Consider the following 20,045-nt stretch of genomic DNA (forward strand, 5'->3'; position numbering starts at 1 on the left):
GGCCAGTTGGTTTTGTGGCAGGACGAGATTAGGAGTCAGAAAAGCAGCTGTCACAGGCTAATTGCACACTTAACATACTTAGATGAAAAGACTATGAACAGTGGTCTGGGTGTTGCCACATGTACCAACAGAGCACATGCAGATCAATCTTAAAGCACAGACAGTTCTAATAGAAAAAATAGAAAGATCCAAGGAGTTTGATGAATTATCAAATGAAGTCTTAGGGAGCCCGGTGGGCAGTCAAGACGATCTTGGTTTCTGTAGCTTTGGGCTTTGTATCAAGGTTCAGACTTCTAAGGATTGACAGGAAGATGCAGATTAAAGGTAAAACACAAACGGTATCACAGTCTAATTACAGTGACAGCTTCAAGCCAGTTATTCTTCCTCTATATATGTTATATCCTTACATATTGCACATGCAATGGAGCTTCCCCAGGACTTGAAAAACAGATGACAATGCAAACTTACTCTAAGTTGTTTATATGACTGTTATCTTAGGTAGTACTGTCATTACAGGGTAAGGCTTGCAAGTAACTTATGCAAGTAATGACGCTCCATTAAAATAAATAAGACTCTTTATATTAACCTCATATTAATTTTCTATTTCTATTAATATTAGAAAGAGGAACACAAAGACACATTTAAAAGAATTTCAGCTACTGAACTGACTAAATTCATCACTGCATCCTCAGACCCCTGAAGGATGTTTCAAACCCAGTAACCAAATCTAGTCTTGAACATTCTTGTATAACTTACATTTGCCACTTCCAGGCAAAACATGGATTCATTACACTGAGTGTAACTGACTGTGAAGGACAGCTCCAATAAACTTGGTGCTAATGAAACAAGCAGTGGCCTAAGCCTCAGCCTGGATGAATGTGTATGTGCAAGAACCATGTGGGTATGGATATACATCTCAATATCTCTCTATCTGTATTTTTATACTATTCTAAGCTTTTGTTATAAATAGAATCACTACAATGGAATATTTTGAGTCAAATTCTGGCTTCAGATTTATCCCTGTGGTCCCTGTAGAACTCAGTGGAATTCAGAGTAGTGCAAGCCAAATCTATGTCATATATTTGCTAAAGTGCTAATAAACTACACAGTGTGAAAGGATTTTTCTAGGGACTTTGATATGACAGAACCGGATGCAAAACTCCTTTTCAGCTGATATTGTTCATAGCATGTTTTTGTCTAACATTGTTTGCCATCATCTGGGTTAATCTATACTGCCTTGAGAAGGATGTGTGACTACAGCCACACTGGTGTAATTTATCTGTTCTGGGTAAAAAATTAGAATAAAAAATGACCCAGTAGGCTGCAGAGCTACTATTTCTCCACATGAAAATGGTCTCGTTTGGCAAGGGTACAGTTGCTACCATATCACCACCTAACCAATGAGTTGATGCACCTCAGAGCCTTTAAGCTCTTAAATGGTGCTGCAACTGTGTAAATAAATAATAACTTTAAAAGACTTGCTTATATGCTTATCTGATTTGCTCAGAAGGGATTTTATGACCATCAGTATAAACAAGTCTGTGCATAAAGCCAAAATCAGGGAAGTCAAACATTTTTTCAAATACCTAATGTCATACAGATGTTGAAGTGACTGATGAGGCATGACTCTAAGATAATTTGAACCTTCTGTTTTACTTTTTCTCAGAGTACAATGTTTTATCTGTTCAGGGGCATCAGGAAGCAAATGAACAACAGCTGTGAAAGGACTTTTCTGAGAGAGAACCTTGCCTCTGGGTAAGTAAAAGGGATTGCTAAAGACTTGTGTAGACAAGGAGGGTTCTGAGTGACTTCAATAGGAGAAACACTTTAGCAGAAATGTGAGCTTTCAGGGGAAGCTTTCCCCAGCTTTTAAACTTTGAGGTGGCCAGAGGCTACTTAAATACTACTTACCTTAGCAGTGGATCAATCCAGTTCTCTTTAACATAGACTGAATCGTAGAAGTGACCCCATTCATCTTTTATCCATGTGTTCAGATACAAGTCATTGAAGAAGAACCTAAGAAACTAATAATAAGTGGCTTCTTTTAAATATGAATGTTGGAGACATGGTGTATATAAGACTACAAAAAGATAGCTGCTTTTACTACAAACACCACTGAAGAACTTGCTGGTATTTGACCTTGTAATTACAAACACAGATGCTTGGTGAAAATGAAGAGATATTTTTAGATTCTTATTAGCTGGTGGACAGTCTTATGTTTTTAGCTCTATTTTGTGAAACACTAATAGATACTAAATTTTTTTTTTGGTGGCAAAACAAAAAATAAATTACAGGCTACAACATAGAGATGTGTTTATTCATCTTTAATTTGCTTCAAACATTGTGAAACAACGATTTCATTCAAAATTAATTACTACTGGAATACACTGATTTTAGTATAATTTTACAATAGAGTTTCAGAGTCTAGTATACCTAAGGTGGACTTCTGGTTATCTATAACTGGAAGACCCATGAAGCCCAGAAATATGTCAGGCCAGACACTGCACTTGAATGACTTAAATTCTTTTCAACTCCCTGGGAACTGGGCAGAAGAGAATTGCTGAAAACTATTGTAAATGCTATACAATGTGGCTTTTTGTTTTATTGAAATATAATTAATTGGCATATTCCCATTAAAAGAAAAGATTGAAATTTGGCACACTTATGCATTGTAGGGGTCTACATGCTGGAGAAATAACAACTGACATTTGAACTTTTGTTTACCACTCCAGTTCACCAGAAGGTCAAAAGCCTTTCCTTAAATCTTGAAGTATTCAAATGGCCTTTTGAAGCAATCTTGAAAAATGGCACTCAGATTCAGCCTGCATCATTTACAGCAATATAAATTCCAAACTTCAACCTTAGCTCTTCCATTAAAATTATTGGAAATGAAAGTACAAGTATGACACTGAAATAATCACAGTAAAAGCAAAAAGGTCCACTAAATAATTTTGACATTATGAGACATACTGGGAAGCAGTGCACTGCCACTTTGAGAAACTTCAAATGGAGACTTGCAGAGCTTATTAGATTAGGCTTGGCATCAGCCCCACCTCAAGTTGTTTTATACATAGCCATAGAGTTCTTCGTATCGAGTTTTTAGTTCTGCAGAACTACGAGGGAGCTTCTTAATTCAAATGTGGTGTCAGGCCCAAGGTGCCTCAGAATTTTGTGACTAATTCAGCTACAAACAACTGAGATTTGACTCAAGGTGTTTGCTGCAGATGTTCAACAGATCTAGAAAATCTGCTGCTTGAAATCCATAGTCTTGATGTGATCATTTCCAAGGAATTAACCTTTAAATTTAGCCATATTTTAATCTATTGTGCTTTTGGTGGTCAAAAGACTGATCAGTACTGCAGGACTAAATGAATATTACCCCTTTGGATTTCCATTCTTGTCTAGAAACTACTGCTGCTCCCTAAATTTGCAGGAGTAAGCTTAACAACATACCATCCAAAAGAAGTTCTTTCATCCCTAAAAACTTGATTATAAACTAAGTGTTGAATGTGAAGAAGTTGGGGGTTTTGATGCTTCCAGATTCCATGGTGTTTAATAAGCATATGGTGAGGGATGCATTTCATCCCATAGGTCTAGAAAGTCATTCATTGTCCTTACAGAGGATGTTCCACTGTAGCATATTGGATTAAATTTGTCACCTAACACTAATTTGTACTTCTGCAATGTGTAAATACAATGTCAAAAGTCTAGACTGAATTCATACTTCCCACCAGAAAGGATGCACGGTGTAGACACGATTTCTACCAGTGACTGTAACAAAATTGTAAACCCAGTTATCCCAGCAGTCGGTGAGATTACAGTGAACGTATCCCCTACCACAACACTGATCTTATGGGAAACCCTCACTATACATGAAGTTTATAAAAACCCATGTAGACAAGTGTGTATACAGGGATTATAATACAGTATTGACCATGAGCTGATACACTTAAAATATGACAGACCCTGAGGTTTGAGCTGGTTTCAAATTTCTAGGTATTCAGAGAGCTCACAGAAATAGAAATACTGCAGGTGGTGATGTGTAAATATTCAATTTTTTTTTCACTAGCCTCCATTAACCTGAGCTCCTCCCTCTCTGTGTCCTCTTCTACAGCCTAGTCCATCCTCAAAGGCTTCAGTCAATTGTCCACTACAGTGCCATGTGAAACTACACCTCTGGATTGCTGTTTCAGCTCTCACTGACTCTGTCACATTTGCTGTAACTATCTTTTACAAAGCAACTCAACTAATTCTTCAAGGCAGATGAAACTATAATAAAGGCACACAGTGATTTCTAGCTGCTGTACTTAACAGCTGGCTGTTACAGTTTGAGGCTTCCTGCAGCAGCACCAGTCCTGTACTGGTTACTAACATTTCCCCCTATATTAAAACAAATAGGTAATGATGTGATTGACAAATGCTATTATGTACTCCTGAGGTACAGAGAACTGTGTAATCAGATATCAACACTGTGATGTATATTTTTGTACTGTTTTAGTCACAGTCCCCAGAGAAATGCTACAGTAAGGATATGCCACAATATGTATCATACTAGAGAATTCTTGGAACACAGCCCTGGAATGGTCATTCAGGCACTGCAGGGATTGCAAATGGCAATGAAGGATGACTGGACATCATTTCTATCAGAGTGTGCCTGAACCAAAGTCCACAATCTTATGGATAATCCCTATCACAGATGGTGATAAGACAAAAGAATTTTTTCTGTTTTGTGAACTGAATTGTGAGGAAAAATTCCTGATATTTCTGTTTTGCCTTTTGCCACATATGACACAGGTGAAAAACCCAGTAACAGCAGTGATTGCTTTTACAGCAGCAGAATGAGGCTTCTCTCAGATTTCTGTTAGGATGTTACCAGACTCTGTCTCCTTAGCAAAGTCACTGGTAGCCATTTGGTAACAGCATTATTCTGCTTACTCCTCTGTCTTGAACATTCCAAAACTTTCACTACTCAGACAGCATGATAATGAAGAACCATTTCCCTTCTGGAAGTGATGGAATTACACCAACAATGAATTGTACCCATGTTTATATTTTAATGTATACTCTGGCAGTAGTAACACAAGTGTGTATAATTAAAGACTGTTTTGTAATGCACTTTTACAGGCGGGCTGAATTAATACCTTATTTTTGAGAATTTGAACTTAATATTCTCAACACACTTTTACACAGTGGGATCATACAGATTTCTAGAAAATAAATAAAAAATGGTAAATTTCCTCATCTAGTATTATCTTTACATCCATGGAGGCATTTGCAAAGCTGAAATGCTTACATTCAGAATATAAGATTTTGACTCTTGAATTAAGGAAGTAACTGCAGGAAACAGCATGTTCTGTTTCTCCATACTGATCAGCCACTGCCTGAAAACATTGACCCAGCTTGGACTGGTTTTACCCACCATCCACCATAAGGTTGATCATGTCCTGATATTCCTACCTCATCTTAAATTCTATTACAATGCCCAGTTCTTATGTAGTGATATTCCTTTGATTATCTCAGAAGTTCTGTAGAACTGCTGTTAGAAGCAATCAGAACATGAAGCAGAAAAAACAGGTTCTTAACTGCTAGAAAGAAAACAGTTTGTATTTTGTATATTTTACAAGACAATTCAGAAATTACAAAGCTGTTTACTTCAACTTTTTATTTCAATAGTGTATTTTCTCTAACACAAAAACCTTTAAATTTTAAAATAAATGTAGAAGAATAGCATGTAGAATAATAGAATACAAAAATAGATTTGAGCCAGCAATGCATGGCTAATTTCTTAAAAGGATAATCACAGTAAAGTTACAAGAATGGGTTTTATACTATGGTTCTGTAATTATATCACCATAAAAAAATTTACATGTATTCTTAATATTTCAGAATGAGAGCTTGTGATTTGCTGTTCAAGCAGATGAACATGTGTAAGTGAGGTAGCATTGTTATTCTGTCTAAATGAAAATATTTGAACATTCATCAAACATAGGGAAACACTGTGACTTTGAGTTGAATGGATTCCATCATACAGGTCTTTAAGAGAAACGTCTTAAATCTCCCACAGGTTGCCATCATTCACCTGAAGACTATTCATTTGAGTGAGGTTTATGTGCATGATGAAGAAAATTCCACTCATCCTGTGATGTGCTGAATTTATTTTTTAATTGAAGTAAATCTGTCCTATGTAAATATATGTGAATATTTTTCAGTGTCTAAACTGAACTCAGACACAATACTCATCAGGCAAATTCTAGAGGTCAGCATCCTGAAGGAGGTTCCCAAATTTCTGATAACCTTTGTTGCTAAGGCTGCAGATCTGCCTTCTGCTCTTTTTTCTCTGTTGCTGGGGGGACAAAATGCTGCTTCTAAACCTTCTGCTGCAGGTGCATTAATTTCATCTAGCATCACTTTGGAGACAAAGAAACTGTTCTAATACAAGGAAAGGAAATCTAGGTACCATGGTGATGAGGATCTGGTAAGATACTTAAGCAAACCAAGTCACACCTGCTACAGTGATAGCAGGTGCACAACATTGGAATATGCAGTACTTCCCTATCAGACAAGAGTTATTCCAGAGAAGGAAGGAGGCATTATCTAAGCCAGAACATCAGGGCACTGATGCTTAAGCCACATAAAGCTAGATGAATGGAATCAACAGGAGATCATTGGCATGATGTGGGAAATTTGTGTTGCTAGCTGAATGAGCTCAAGATGCAACCAATCCAGTAGCTTGTGTCTAAGATGTTTACCAAAGAAGGGGCTGGGAGAGCATTTTAGACAGAGTGATTTGTCTGTCTACCAGATTATGATAATTCTTACAGCCACTCCTCTGTTCTTTCTAACTGTTAATGAAATATATAATTTTTGTCTCTGAATGGAATTAATAATAAGCATTCCATAGTAAGTCCATCTAAAACCAGACAACTTAACCTACTCTCTCCCTATTGCAAAGCAACTCTATTCATTAAAGAGACACTGGCATCCACATGAACATTCAAAGTAATCACTATAAGGATAAACCTTAGCCTTTTGAGTATTAATTATTAAAATTTGCCTATCTCTTTAATTCCATCTTTGTTATTCAAACAGCGTATTTGGACTATGCTTTGAAACATCTGGATAATCAAAGGTTACAGATGCTGTGTCACCAGTGATTTAATTTTTAGCCCATTTTCCTGAGAAAACAGGGCTTATGAGAAAGCACTGCTGCTCAATTTATCCCTCTGCTCGTCTGTACAACATAGCTTTTAAGATAATTAGCACTTTGATTTTGAAAGAGAAGAAGAAGATAATTATATTTCTACAGTTACAATGAAAAATAGCAAACAAATGGTGGAGCAACCCCCAAATTCATTACTTCAGAAAAGGACAGGGAAGCAGAATTTTGTTGTCCCACTTTTTATTTGGCAGCAGTGGTTTGGTCAGTTGCATGTTGTACTGGGACAATTGGTACATGCATAGCTCCCAGCCAGCCAGTGTTTTTGGGAAGGAGAAAAAGTGACGGAAGCACAATAGGTTTGATAATGAAAGTGGCAGTGGATTGTTCAGGAAAAGAAGAACACTAAACATCAGGAACTGCAAGTTTCAACAGGTTCATTGCATATGGAAAAAACATCTCCTGTCTAAAGTCAAAGAAAGAATGTGAGCAGAGGCAAGAGTGGGTGTGCAACTTAAAGGGACAATTGTAAATGACATAAACTGTAAATTATGTGATTATCTGACCTTCTCAGATGATATATATTTAAATTGATCTCTGAATATAAGAATCATCCTCTAAGTAAAGAAATGGAAGGGCTTTTGGTAAAAAAATACTAATTAAATTTCTGAATTTAACCAGAAAATACCAGTAATTTCTCCATGTAATTTATTCTCAAAGTTCAGAAAAGTCATCTGATTAATCAAACACAATGAAAAGATAATTATTTTTAAAAATGTTTTGTACCTGTTGCATTTTTGCAGTGTCCAAGGATTTCACAATTCTACTGAAGTGCTGAAGACCAATCTCTTCTAGTTGAAAAGTAGCTAGATAACAGATAACTATCAAAAGATACATACATTTAAAATGCAGCAGGCAATTCTAATAAACTTATACTCAATATACTAAATAAACCTATACTCAATTCTAATAAACCTATATTATATCTAATAACCCTTTACTCAACATACTCTATGATTTAGACTGTTACCTTAATTTTAAACAGTTTTGATAGTGAATTTTTCAATATACCCTGATTTTAATGTTTTGAGAGAGGATAGCTCTTACTCTTCTGTTACAAATTCATAGTTCATTATACATAACATTATAGACAACAAAAAAGTCAAACACAAAATTTAATAGTTCCAGTATTTACTTTGCTTTTTTCCCTCAAGTGGCCATATTGCCTAAAATGTTGTAACCTTTGTTTTTATTCAATTTTTTTATTGAATTGGAATAAAATCAAGCTTTTAAATTGTGAAATTTCAAACCTGAATCTTGCACTCTCTATGGCAAGTACACAGTTCAATGATCTTAGAGGTCCAACCTAAATGATTTATGATTCTATTCTATGATACAGGAAAAGGCACACTCAGTACTGTGAAATTTTAGTAGACCTGTAAAGTTCATGGGCTCCTGTATCAGCTTTCATTTGTCCTCACTCACTTTGATCAATCAGGCTTCACTTACAGTGCAGTGTTTTAGCTGCCACCAAACTGTAATGTTAAAATCAGGAAATTCTAGCCAATGTGCTGCAGCCAACTCAGTGTATCTTTAGGCTTCAATCTCATGTGCTTTAGTACAGCAACACATTTAATCAGTCTTAGCAGAATATACATTTATCTCCTACAAGCTTTATTAAATTCAAATCTGCTCACACATAGCAACAGCCTTTATAAGCAGCTTTGATCATTTAAGTGTCAATGCAGCTTGGCAAAGGGAATCACAAGCAGCTTAAAAAAATGTAAGCCAATGACCTTAGACTCTCAACTTGTTGATAAAGGAAAATTTTCTGTTCCTACCCTCTGCCTATGATTAATGGAAGCTTTTGAGTGGACCAGTCCTGACAATCCAATTATAGCATCACTCAGCTTAAAGGTATAATTTATGTGCCCTAGACAATGAAAAACATGGCTCTGGAGAAATGGAGACAATGAAGCATTACCATTTAGAAATAAACTCAATACACTAATAATTTCATCCTTGACAGTTTAGGCTCCCTTTTGTTTGTTGTTTGATTTATATTTCTGTACTTTCCCAGATTGTGACAGAAGCCACCAGAATTGTAATAAAAATTTACATTTAAACACATTTAATGTTTTTAAAACATTAAATGTAAATCTATTTATATTAGATAAGTTTCTTTGGAATTTTAAACCACTCTGAATTAAATGGACTTTTGAATATACTCACAAAGATTCAGAACGTAACTGACTTAGAGAACCAGTGACAGAGGTATTTGTGATTCCAACTTATTTAGGGACTTAACAGATCAACCTCAGCATGTGTGTATTAAATAAATAGCATAAAATATTTTTTAAATTAATTTTTCATGTACTTCTCAATACTTGAAATAACTTTGGGAGTAGTAACCACCCTAATTAACTGGGTAGATACTATCAGATATAGTTGTAGCAGAACTGATTCTAACCAAGTGACTAATAAAATGAAAATAATTGACCTCACTCCTGGAGATAGATACTATCTTACTCCTTAAGATAGTATCTTAAGTTACTTCTGTCATTGTGATGGTCAGTAATGAAGAAACCCACTCATGAATAGAGACAATTGTCTGCATACTGTGAGATGTGCTCTGGTCCTCAGCACACAGAGCTTTGTTACACATTTTTGTATCTGAATGGCAGAGGTACTGGGTTGCATAGAAGAGAATAAAGGAAAAACACTGAAGAACATTTTTTAAAGGGATGGTTAAACTTCCAAGATGCTTCTTCCAGCCACTGCTGCCATTTTCCAACTGCATCTTACCCTTCTTAGGTAAAATTCCTGTTAACACCTGAAAGATTTCAGACTAAATAACAATTTCAGATTTTGGACTTCACATTCATTAGGACATTAGAAAAGGTCCTGTACTTCACACTACACTAGACACAATGACAGTGCTTCCAACGTAATACAATACCAAGACTTACACTAGTAAAATTATATTTTTTAAACTTTTGTGGTAAACACATTTGGTATTGTAAAGACAACTTACCTATATAAAGATTACGCTCAGAAATGGGGCAGTATCTCCCATCCTGAACATAAAAGGCATTGACCACCACATCCAATATGGATTTATATTCTGTGCATCCTGCTAGTGTATCCAATACAAATTTTTCTTCTGTCACATTAAGAGTCTGTAGAGAAACAAATTTAATAATGATTAATGTATTCTGGAAAGAAAATTTTTGTGTACAAAAAGTACAATTATTTTGAAGTAACTGGAAAACATGAACAATGAACAGCAGTGCCTTTGGTAGGGCTGCTGCCCTTCTAATGCTATCAAATAAGGGCAGTCCTAGCAAACTAATGGCCCTTGTTAAGTAAAATGTAACTTTCTCCAGTGTTAAGTATTCATTTTACCTGCTGACATAAGCATTGAGTTAAATGACCTTCATGTGTGAATGTCAGCAGTTGATGCAAAGAAAATCTGAAGTCTCTGAGCTATGAGCAATGATTAACTTAGTCAACAGTATAAGAAAGTTTCAGTACGATTTTGTTTTCCCTCAGGAAACCTCTTCTTTGTGGGTGAAGTCTGTGCTACTTAAGGAGACTAAACTGAGGGGAGAAGCCAGAGATTATGGAAAAGACTCTTAACTGCTACTGAAACCCAACACTGGAGAACGTGACTGATTTAAGCTAAACCAGTGAGTGCCAGGATTCTCTTTAATGCAGACTGTTTCTTACCCAGCTAATGCTGCCAGTCACTTGTAATGTTCATGCAGTATCCCAACAGAAGAGGAGTGCAGGGCGCTCACTTCCTTCTGGATCCTACCCCATAATCCCTTTAAAAAGTCTGAATGCTCCTCAACTTCACAGAGCGTTTCAATCACAATAACTAGCTATGCAATATCTGCTACCATATGAGATAAACTTCTAGGATGAACCACCTTTAAACATTGCAATAAAATCTGAGGCCCAGACCTTGTTATTACATGAATTGAAAATGGCCAGCTGAGCTATGACAAAATGACAAACAATAATGATCCTTTGATTTAAGGAGGTTAGGCAAGAAGCCAAGCAAAAAGGCTAAGTGCATCTTCTGAAAAACGTGGACGTGTAGTCCATGTTTGATGTATGATCTCTCCCAGAGCTCAGAGATGTGAGAGCAATGGAATGTATCAGATGAGAAGTTCACCCTGCCTGGTAGGCTGTCTGCTACCCTCTTGATTGCTTTGCTTCCTTAATGTGATTCATTTCTAGTTTATGGGTATTATTAGAGTCTGTTGAATGGAACTCTGTGAGTTTTCTCATGAGTGACACTACACAGAGCTTTGAGATCAAGCAAATATAAGGCAAAACTTTAAAATTACCATTCTAGTATTTAAATGTAAAAACTTATGCAGAAGAATTCAAAGTGTATTTTCTCAGGTTACCATTCAGAGCAAGCATAATTTTTTTTACTACTCCTGTTCAAAACCCCAATTTCATTCCTTTTAATTTGTGCATTGTCACCAGGAAAAATGAGGAAAGAGACTGAAAAAATCTTAAAATATAAAAAAAAAAAAAAAAAAAAAAGAAAAAAAAAAGAAAAAAAAAAAAGGAAAGTATGGACTCCATCTTGCTAAGCACTGAGGATTCTTGTAAGGCACACAGTTCATTCCAAATACCTTTTATGGATGAAGATTTATGTAAGTTCTTTCATGAAACTAACAAAGAAAACCCATAAATCTAAGCCTCCACTAAGTGATGAAATATATATATATACATACATATACACATATATATAATATTTTATATGACATCTCTAAGAATTTACTAAAAAAGGCAAAAGCAAACCTAAAAAACTGAATGGCAAAGTCAGAGAGGACTAGTTCCAGTGAAAGCAGGATTGTGACATTTTGAATCTGAAACAATTGTTCCCTTGAGCAAATGGTGTTACTTATGAAGAAACTGCAAAAAATAGTAGCTCTGTTAATAAACAGAAAGTCCATCATAAAACTGGTCAAGCCTGTTGGAAACAAGCCCAGCAGAAACCCTCTCAACTATCTCTGCTAGAAAGCTAAAATTTCAGTTGTTTTCAAGATCTTTATTAGATTAGAATCTTTCCATTCATGTTCTGTGTAATTTGATATGAAGTGCTTTGGCAAACCTGTGCTTTTTAAATGTACTTTGCAGAGGTGGCCAAAAATAGACAAACAGGTTACAACAGGACACCACTTGTGCCCAACTCACCTCCTATACAGTGGAGACTACAGCATAAAAATGCAATTGCCTGTCTACATTTACTCTACTTTACTGCTCTGAGTTAACAACTTAGTCAGTAGTATTAGGATGAACACAGAAGTTCTTACTCTTGCTTACACCTTGAGCAAGAATGTACAAAACCACTACATGGCCTTGAGACAAGCAACAGGGTGACAGGAGGTGCAGCCTGGGGACAGCTGTGCCCCACAACATCAGCACTGACTGGCAGTTCTGGGCACCACAGGACAAAACGTCGTCATGAAACATAATCAGCTGAATCTGCTTTCAGCCTCAGAAGGTACCACATGTTCTGTTTCTACATGTAAAAATTGAGACTAGTTGAGCAGCCTGCAGCTGTGTCACCTAAGGAAGTGATCTCATCACTACTCAATCAACTAAACAAGACTGGGCAGGAGGAGTACTTGGATAGGAAATCCCAAAGGTGAGCCAGTTGTTGGTTAAGCCCTGAAGATAATCTAGTGAATCAAAATCTGAGCCAGTGCTTTAAACCAGTTAGGATGCTCCTTCAATAGAAAGTGCATTGTGTCCTCTACAAAGTTCATCCAGGATATTTACAGTTTATCTGTATATCTGAAATAATAATGGCTTTGGGAAAGTAATATGTTGGGTAGGCATAATTTCTAGCACTAATTCCTAAATGCATTCTTTCTGTGGGGCTTTGTGCTGTGCTTTATGTCAGTGGGATACATTTCAGAGAGGGTCAAGTGATCCTGAAATGGTACAGTATGACAGATTGTATGTTTATAGCACCTTCTGTATGAGGTTTTCAAAACACTTTACTAGCATTAATTGCATTTAATGAGATTGCCTTTGACTAATATAATTTTGTACATGCAGGAACTATGGCATGGAGCAGGTAAGAGATTTGCCCCAAGCAGCACACTAAGTCATTGGTGCCAACAAGAATTAATAAACACTAATTTGTGAGCATTTATTCTGCCCATCAGAGCAACTTTTTACCTTTTTAAGTACACTTTAATCACATATTTCTCTGAAACAACTAGCAGTTAGTTAAGTTTGGAACTATGTCTGAGCCCTTCAGCGTAAGGAAGGCCAGATAATTTACAGGTGAAAGTAACACATGCAGTGATCATCTCCTGTTCATTGAATATTAAAAATATCAGAAGACAAAACAGATCTTGAACAGATACAAATATCTGATAGTATTCTCTCTATGGCATTGAATTCCAGCCTTTTCTGGTTACTAAGTGCTTAAGTTGCAAAAAAACCCTGATTCTGTCTGAATTTATCCTGAATGGTCCTGAAGAAAAAAAGTGATTCTTTTCTAATTATGTGCTGATTGGTGTTACCTCCCCCTTTTGGGAAAACCCTAATACCTGTAGCCTGCTTCCATGGATGTACTTTTCCTGCTTGCTGACACACAGCTGTAGCTGGCAATCAGTCAAGTTTCCTCAAGGAGAGAAGAGACTGGGTAAAAAGGGCTTTGAACACAAATAACTTCCAGCATGGGTTAATACAAGAAATAGCATGAATTAAATGGAGAAATATCTGCAAAAGGGAAGCTTCTCCACCATGGGTGTATCATAACAAGGCTGGTTACAGTGGGACCTGTTTGAAGGGGCCAGAGAGATCAGAAAAAGAGAGAAAGAAAAGCTCTTCTCTCTGGAGTGAAAGGGGAAAGAAATATCAGCCATGCTCTGTTTGAGACTTTCAGGCTAAGGATATAATTTAGGTGAAACAAACATTTTAGAAAGAAGATAATATTTGATGAAAAGATAAAATAGCTTTCACCTCCTGAGAGAACTGTGCAATAGTATATAGTCTCTTCTTCTAGGAAGAACGTGCACATTTTGCAGATACAGTCTGATTAGTTTAGAGTGCTTCAGTTATCAGTGCTAGTCCTCTCCAAGGGTCTAATCAAAATGCTGTAAAAATGAAAGAAAATATTCCTACTGACGTCACCAGGGCTTGAATCAGTCACCAGAACCCCCTCTTCTTTCTCTCTGAAGTCAGTGGAAAAACCCCTGGGATCTTTGGATATAAGTAGGAAAATATCCTGCTTCTACTATTCACAATCTGTGTTGCAGTCACAAGCTAGTATTTTTCATCTAGAGCAGACAGTGCTGACCAATGCTGTATTAAAAGTACAGTGAACAGTATTTTCCCTTGTATTTAATATTAAATCCCAGAACACTGCAGAAAACTGATTCCATCATTTCCTTACAAAGATCCTAATCTGCATTTATGTAAGTAACTAAAAATACAAATTAGACTTCTATAATTTAGAAGGATTTTTTATTTCACCAAACCTATCATTCTTGCATTACTTTGTCTTCATATTTAAATCTATGACTTTTGACATTTGAGGATTTTACTCCCAATTGAGTAAAATCAGTTGAGTGGGCATGTGTGAGACACAGCTGAACCAGCACAAATGAGAACTATGAAGAATTGTGCCAAATCACACCATGTTCTTGTGAAATGGGAAGCTCATAAACATATCTTGCTATCAGCATGAGAGGGATAAAGGAGCAAAACAGTGAATTTGGGGTGGCAGTTCTGGTTTTACAGAAATAGGCTCTTCTGTAGCTGGGATGCATGAAGGAAGGTCAATATGATGGGTCTGGTCCTGCAACTCTGATTGAAGCAGATAATTCCACTGAAAATAAAGTGAGTTATGTGCATAGAGAAAGGCACAAACATTGCATGGTAACTCCTGTGTTAAAATCTGTCTTTTGTTATCATAGACAAAGCTTGATTCTGACAGTCACAAGGAGGAAGAATACCTGGAACGCTTCAGTTAGATACAAAATTTAATCTTTTTTCAAAATGAACAGATGCAGTCCATTCCTATAAAAGGCCAGATGAAATTATAGCCTTATGTACAACATGCACTGGATGAAAGATCACCTTTGGATATGGATCATTTTTGATAGATTTAAGTGAAGAATGCTTAATAAAAAGAAGGGGGTTTAGTACACAGGAATGAAATTCTTACCCGGATGGCATCAGTCTGATAAAAGGAGCATTAAAAAGCATTTAGGAAGATAAACAAGGAGAAGAAATCTGGCCATTCAAATGAAGAACAATGTAAACAGGAACAGATGTAAATTTGAATGTGAATATATAATAATTTAAAGATCTGAGATAGACTTAGAAATTATTTTAAGTTAATGTGTTATTCAGGATAATTCAAATTGAATTCTGTTTTAATAGCAACAAGGTCACAATATTGAAGCAAAAACATTTAACTGGACTTATTTGTTTTTAGGAGGTTTGAGGGAATAATATGATTCTTCGTGACTGAAGGTGAGGTTTGTTTGTTGCAGTTAGGAATCATCCATCATATTGCTAATGAATTTGTGGTTTTATTGAAAATATTTGCAGTGAAAAACAAAACAAGTCCAATATTATGTCATAAACATTGTAAATTACAATACAATAAACATGAAGACTGTGAATAACTAAATTACAACTCAAAGTTCCTGAAGAACATAAAGTCTGGTCACTCACTGAGAACAATAAACAGAAATTCCTTTTCTTATGTAAAGTTTACATGTAGCAGAAATAAAATATCTGGAGTTTCACACCTCTAGACTGATTTTGATCACAACAATCTAATTAGAGGAAACTGTGTTATTCATCTCCCATTATTCAATAATTTAAAATCCTTCCATATTTTATCTATTTTTCTCTAAAACAAGAGCCTAATAATCAGTGAGTTTTCCTAACTCCAATTTTATACAGAAGCCTGAACTAGGAGTTGGAAGATAGGAACTGAGATTTTGATGTATCTTTCTTGCTTCCTGAGTGGCCTTGTAGAGATCATGTTCTCTCTTCACACCCTTGGTTTTAAACACTGACAGCTCCCTGGCACTCAGCAGTTTGTTTATGCATTTCCATCACACCAAAAGAACATTCTATCTTTATACATACAGTGGTTGAGTCAGACCTGAACTACTGTCCCAGTAATAGTTTACCTTTCTTTAACCTCACTTTCTTTTTTTTTTTTTTGGCACTAATTTTCTGATTTCCTATTTGCATATTGAAACACTGTGTGGCTGCAAAGTGCAATGAGTGAAAAATGTATCCCAGTAGTTGTTTGATGTGGTATCTTCTTGATCTACCTCAATTACAAAAATGCAGGGAAAGATGGGTGCTTTCTTCAAGCAGCACACAGGGATTAGGTGTGCAGCCATCGCTGCTGTAAATGGGCTGTGTAAAGCTAAATCCCACATACAGCTAGGAAAAAACCTCTGGAGAGCAGAATCTAATGCCATCATTTCCTACAAATAAACTACTTTTCTCATGTACACCAAGGTAAGTACAGGGTAATGCTGCTAACTTTGGGCAGCCCCTCTGGAATATACTCAGAAACAGACTGTGCAGCCAAATGTTTTCCCAAGGGATTTCTGTCTCAAAGCTTAAAATAAGATTTCCTGCACTGAGAGAATATGCTCAGGTGGAACAGCCATTTGAATAAAATTGTAAAAATGCATTAAGAAGTTAAAATAATAATAATCAAGAGGTTGATTCTGCTTCTGCTGAAGTTAATGGATAACCTCCTGTGTTATTTGAGAGGAACAAGTGGAGAGCAGCTCACATGGCCTCAAATGTAACTGAATTTTGACAGGAAGTTGTCAAATTTTCAGGTTTTTAGCTATTTGGAAATATTAGGTAGTTTCAAACCAAATGCAGGGAAACAGCTGGGGATGGATTTTCAAAGTGGCACACAGGGGTCAGCAGTGCCTTACAAATTTGGCCTTTTGGTTTTCTTATGGAAATCCATGCACATTTTGCCAAGTGAAAAATAGCCATTTGCATGTGTTTTGTGTGAATTTAAACTGTAGCAGTGAACTCCCCTGAGGACTGTGTGTGCCCTTACCATGCCCAGTCCAGGGCAAGCAGAGCTTTAACTACAATACAGGGTGAGCCTGGAACAAGCTGTGCTGGCTCAGTCTGGGAGCTCAAACTAATAGAAGAGATCCTGTCTCACCTATTTTCTCTGTGGCATCTGCCTCTTGTGGGCTTCAGTTTGAAAAGAGAGAGAGATTTCTCATTTGATTGAGGTACAGTAGAGATTTTTTGGAACTGAATGTGCAAGAACTTTGAGGTGAGCAGAACAATACCAAAGAGGTGAGCAGGACTTGCTGCACAGGGACAATAGTACTGGAACCAACCACTTGAAGAGATGGAACTGGACAGGTTAAATAAAGGGACCTCAGCAAGTAAACTTGAGGGCAAGAGAAAGGACAGGGATAGAAAAATGATGGAGCATAGAACAGAACTCAGTTTATCCTTCTCTGCCATCCACTCAATATTTAGCTAGCAGAGTATTCCAAACCTCTACAGTACAGCCATTGTGCACTGTCAAAATATAAACATTTCTACACAGTTTTTATGAAAGACCAAAATATACTATTTCACATAATCATGTATTTTGACTTTTGTTTTAATTATTTACATAACCTTATGTGCATCTAGAAATTAAAAATAAAATCTTGCTGAAGATTGACTGTGCTTTGAACTGTTGTCACCTTTGCAGCAGCAGAGTGAAACAAAAAGAAACCTGTTGGATTTTGATCAGAATATTCAACAGTGACTGATTGTATACTTAGCAAAAGGTACAATATGAAAATCTATTAATTCCTTTTTACTATCATTTGCAAAGCAAGTATATTTTCAACCTGATGGCTTCAACCCAATTTATTTCTTGCCTCTTTCTTTTATATATTCATATTGTAAAGTCCTTAATTTTAAAATATAATTGTTTGCCCACTTTCACTTCTTTTCCTGTGCCTCAGTTCACCAGCTATTTTTATTGCTTTAATTATCAAGGATTCCCACAAGAATGGTCTCCTGCTGTTGGTAAATGGTTGACAGGGGTATTTGGATCAAGACAGATTGTGCCTTTCAGACTCCCTCCTGTAGCACTGCATCCAGCTTCCTTTCATAACATATTCCCATTTATCATATACACAAATAAGAACCCTAAACTTCAGTCTAGGATGCTAACCTCTGTCTGTGACATTTCCTTCTCATTTTTTAATTTTGACAGTGCAAAGACAAAGCTTCAGCACTCTCATGCTACTTCTTCCCTCAGTTATTGGTTCTATTTCCACCCTGCCTGTCAGTCAAACCCATAACTCCAGTGGTTATTTTTCATGCAAATTACTTCCCAGGATATCATCACCAGTTTATGTGCACATCTTCTTCACTCTTTTTGAACAGTCCATTTCAAATAGTATTTTCCTATCACTTCCTAGCTAAAAATCTAAGGTAGTGTCTCAGAATTTTCTGTTTTATTGAAATAAGTGTCTCTGTTGTGGGTTTAACCAACCCCATTTTAGTAAACCAGCCATCTGGAATGCTACTGCTAAGTTCATCCTGCTAGTCCATTGATCTGACCCACTTACTCCACCTACCATCTCACAGTTGATTCTAGCACATAAAACTAAAGCTGCCTGTCAAGATGCTTCACAACTCAGTTCCATTCTGCATTTCATTTCTTACTCTTTACTGATGTCTTCTCCATTTCTGATCAGCCAAGGATGCCCATCTCTTCATTTCCTCTATTAGATTTCCAAAGGAGTAATTTTGTTTAGTTTCAATCAGTTCTTACATATACTTACATTGCTCTTAAAATCTACTTTATTCTGACAGAGGTTTTGCTCTGCAAAATGTCCTTGGCTCCTGGCAGTTCAGGTGACTGTGTGGCTATCAGAGGTACTTATTTTGAGGAGCTGGCACTTGACAAGACTGGCATCACAGTTGCTCCTGCAGCCCCTGCCAGTGGGGTGCTGAACTCCTTGAACACGTTCTGGAATTACTTATGTGTACTGTGTTTTTATTTTGAGGGAAATAGTCTAGCCCAAAATTGTTTGTTTCACCAGGAACATCCCCAGACAGGCGAACAATACGTTAAACAGGATATTTTATGGAGGCCATCAACAAGTTATCAAAGAACTAAACAAGACACCTCAGATATCACATTAGAAGACATAAAGACTCTAAACCATCAAAATACAACAAAGATATACATCATGAATGAAACCTACAGTGTTAACTTCTGAATGCACTGTAAGGGAACGGAAAACTATTAAAGGAGTTTAAAAGAACAGAAGACTTGTAGAGAAGTCAAGTGTGATATACTGCACACCTAAGTCAGCAAATAAATAAATATAGAGCTGTGTCTTGTAATTACTTAGATTTGGTCTCTTGGAATCTGACTCTCCTGATTTTTTTCTGGTCAGTAGACAACCTGAGCTTTGCTATCTGTTATGCTGCTGGCATGAGACAAACAGGTATGAATCTAGTCTGTGATTTAGAGCCAGGCTATTAATCAGGACACAAACTGAAGGAAGTTTCTGCATGGATTACTTAATATTGGCTAATTGGTAAGTTACCAAGCCTGAAAATCATGTGCACAAAAATGCTACAATATGTTTAGGATTATCTGCCCCTTATGAAACAGAAAAGAAAGAATTAAGTGAATTTTTAATGATGAATTTTACTCACCCATTTGGTACTGAAACAAAGCTGAATTTTATATAAACACAGGTCTTACTTTTTACTTTCTTTGATAAATCCTATGAGACCTGAAACTAGCCCAGAGAAAGATTTTGGCCTTATCTTTGGCCTCAGCTATCCTCCCTGTCCTTCCCTTTCTGAAAGGGTT

At 36.5% G+C, this 20,045-nt stretch overlaps 1 protein-coding gene across 1 annotated transcript in view; it reads right to left on the bottom strand.

Annotated features, from left to right (window-relative positions):
- CFAP99 (cilia and flagella associated protein 99) overlaps nt 1-20,045 on the bottom strand; it is a 53,019-nt gene that overhangs the window by 28,713 nt on the left and 4,261 nt on the right. The window contains exons 3-5 of the mRNA XM_053976455.1: nt 10,191-10,335; nt 7,943-8,037; nt 1,912-2,024 (exon numbers count right to left, since the gene is read on the bottom strand). Of these exons, the coding sequence (XP_053832430.1) occupies nt 1,912-2,024; nt 7,943-8,037; nt 10,191-10,335 (353 nt within the window). The remainder of the gene's footprint in view (nt 1-1,911; nt 2,025-7,942; nt 8,038-10,190; nt 10,336-20,045) is intronic.

This window comes from Vidua macroura, chromosome 4, assembly GCF_024509145.1.
Source record: "Vidua macroura isolate BioBank_ID:100142 chromosome 4, ASM2450914v1, whole genome shotgun sequence".
NCBI classification, from domain to species: Eukaryota; Metazoa; Chordata; class Aves; order Passeriformes; family Viduidae; genus Vidua; species Vidua macroura.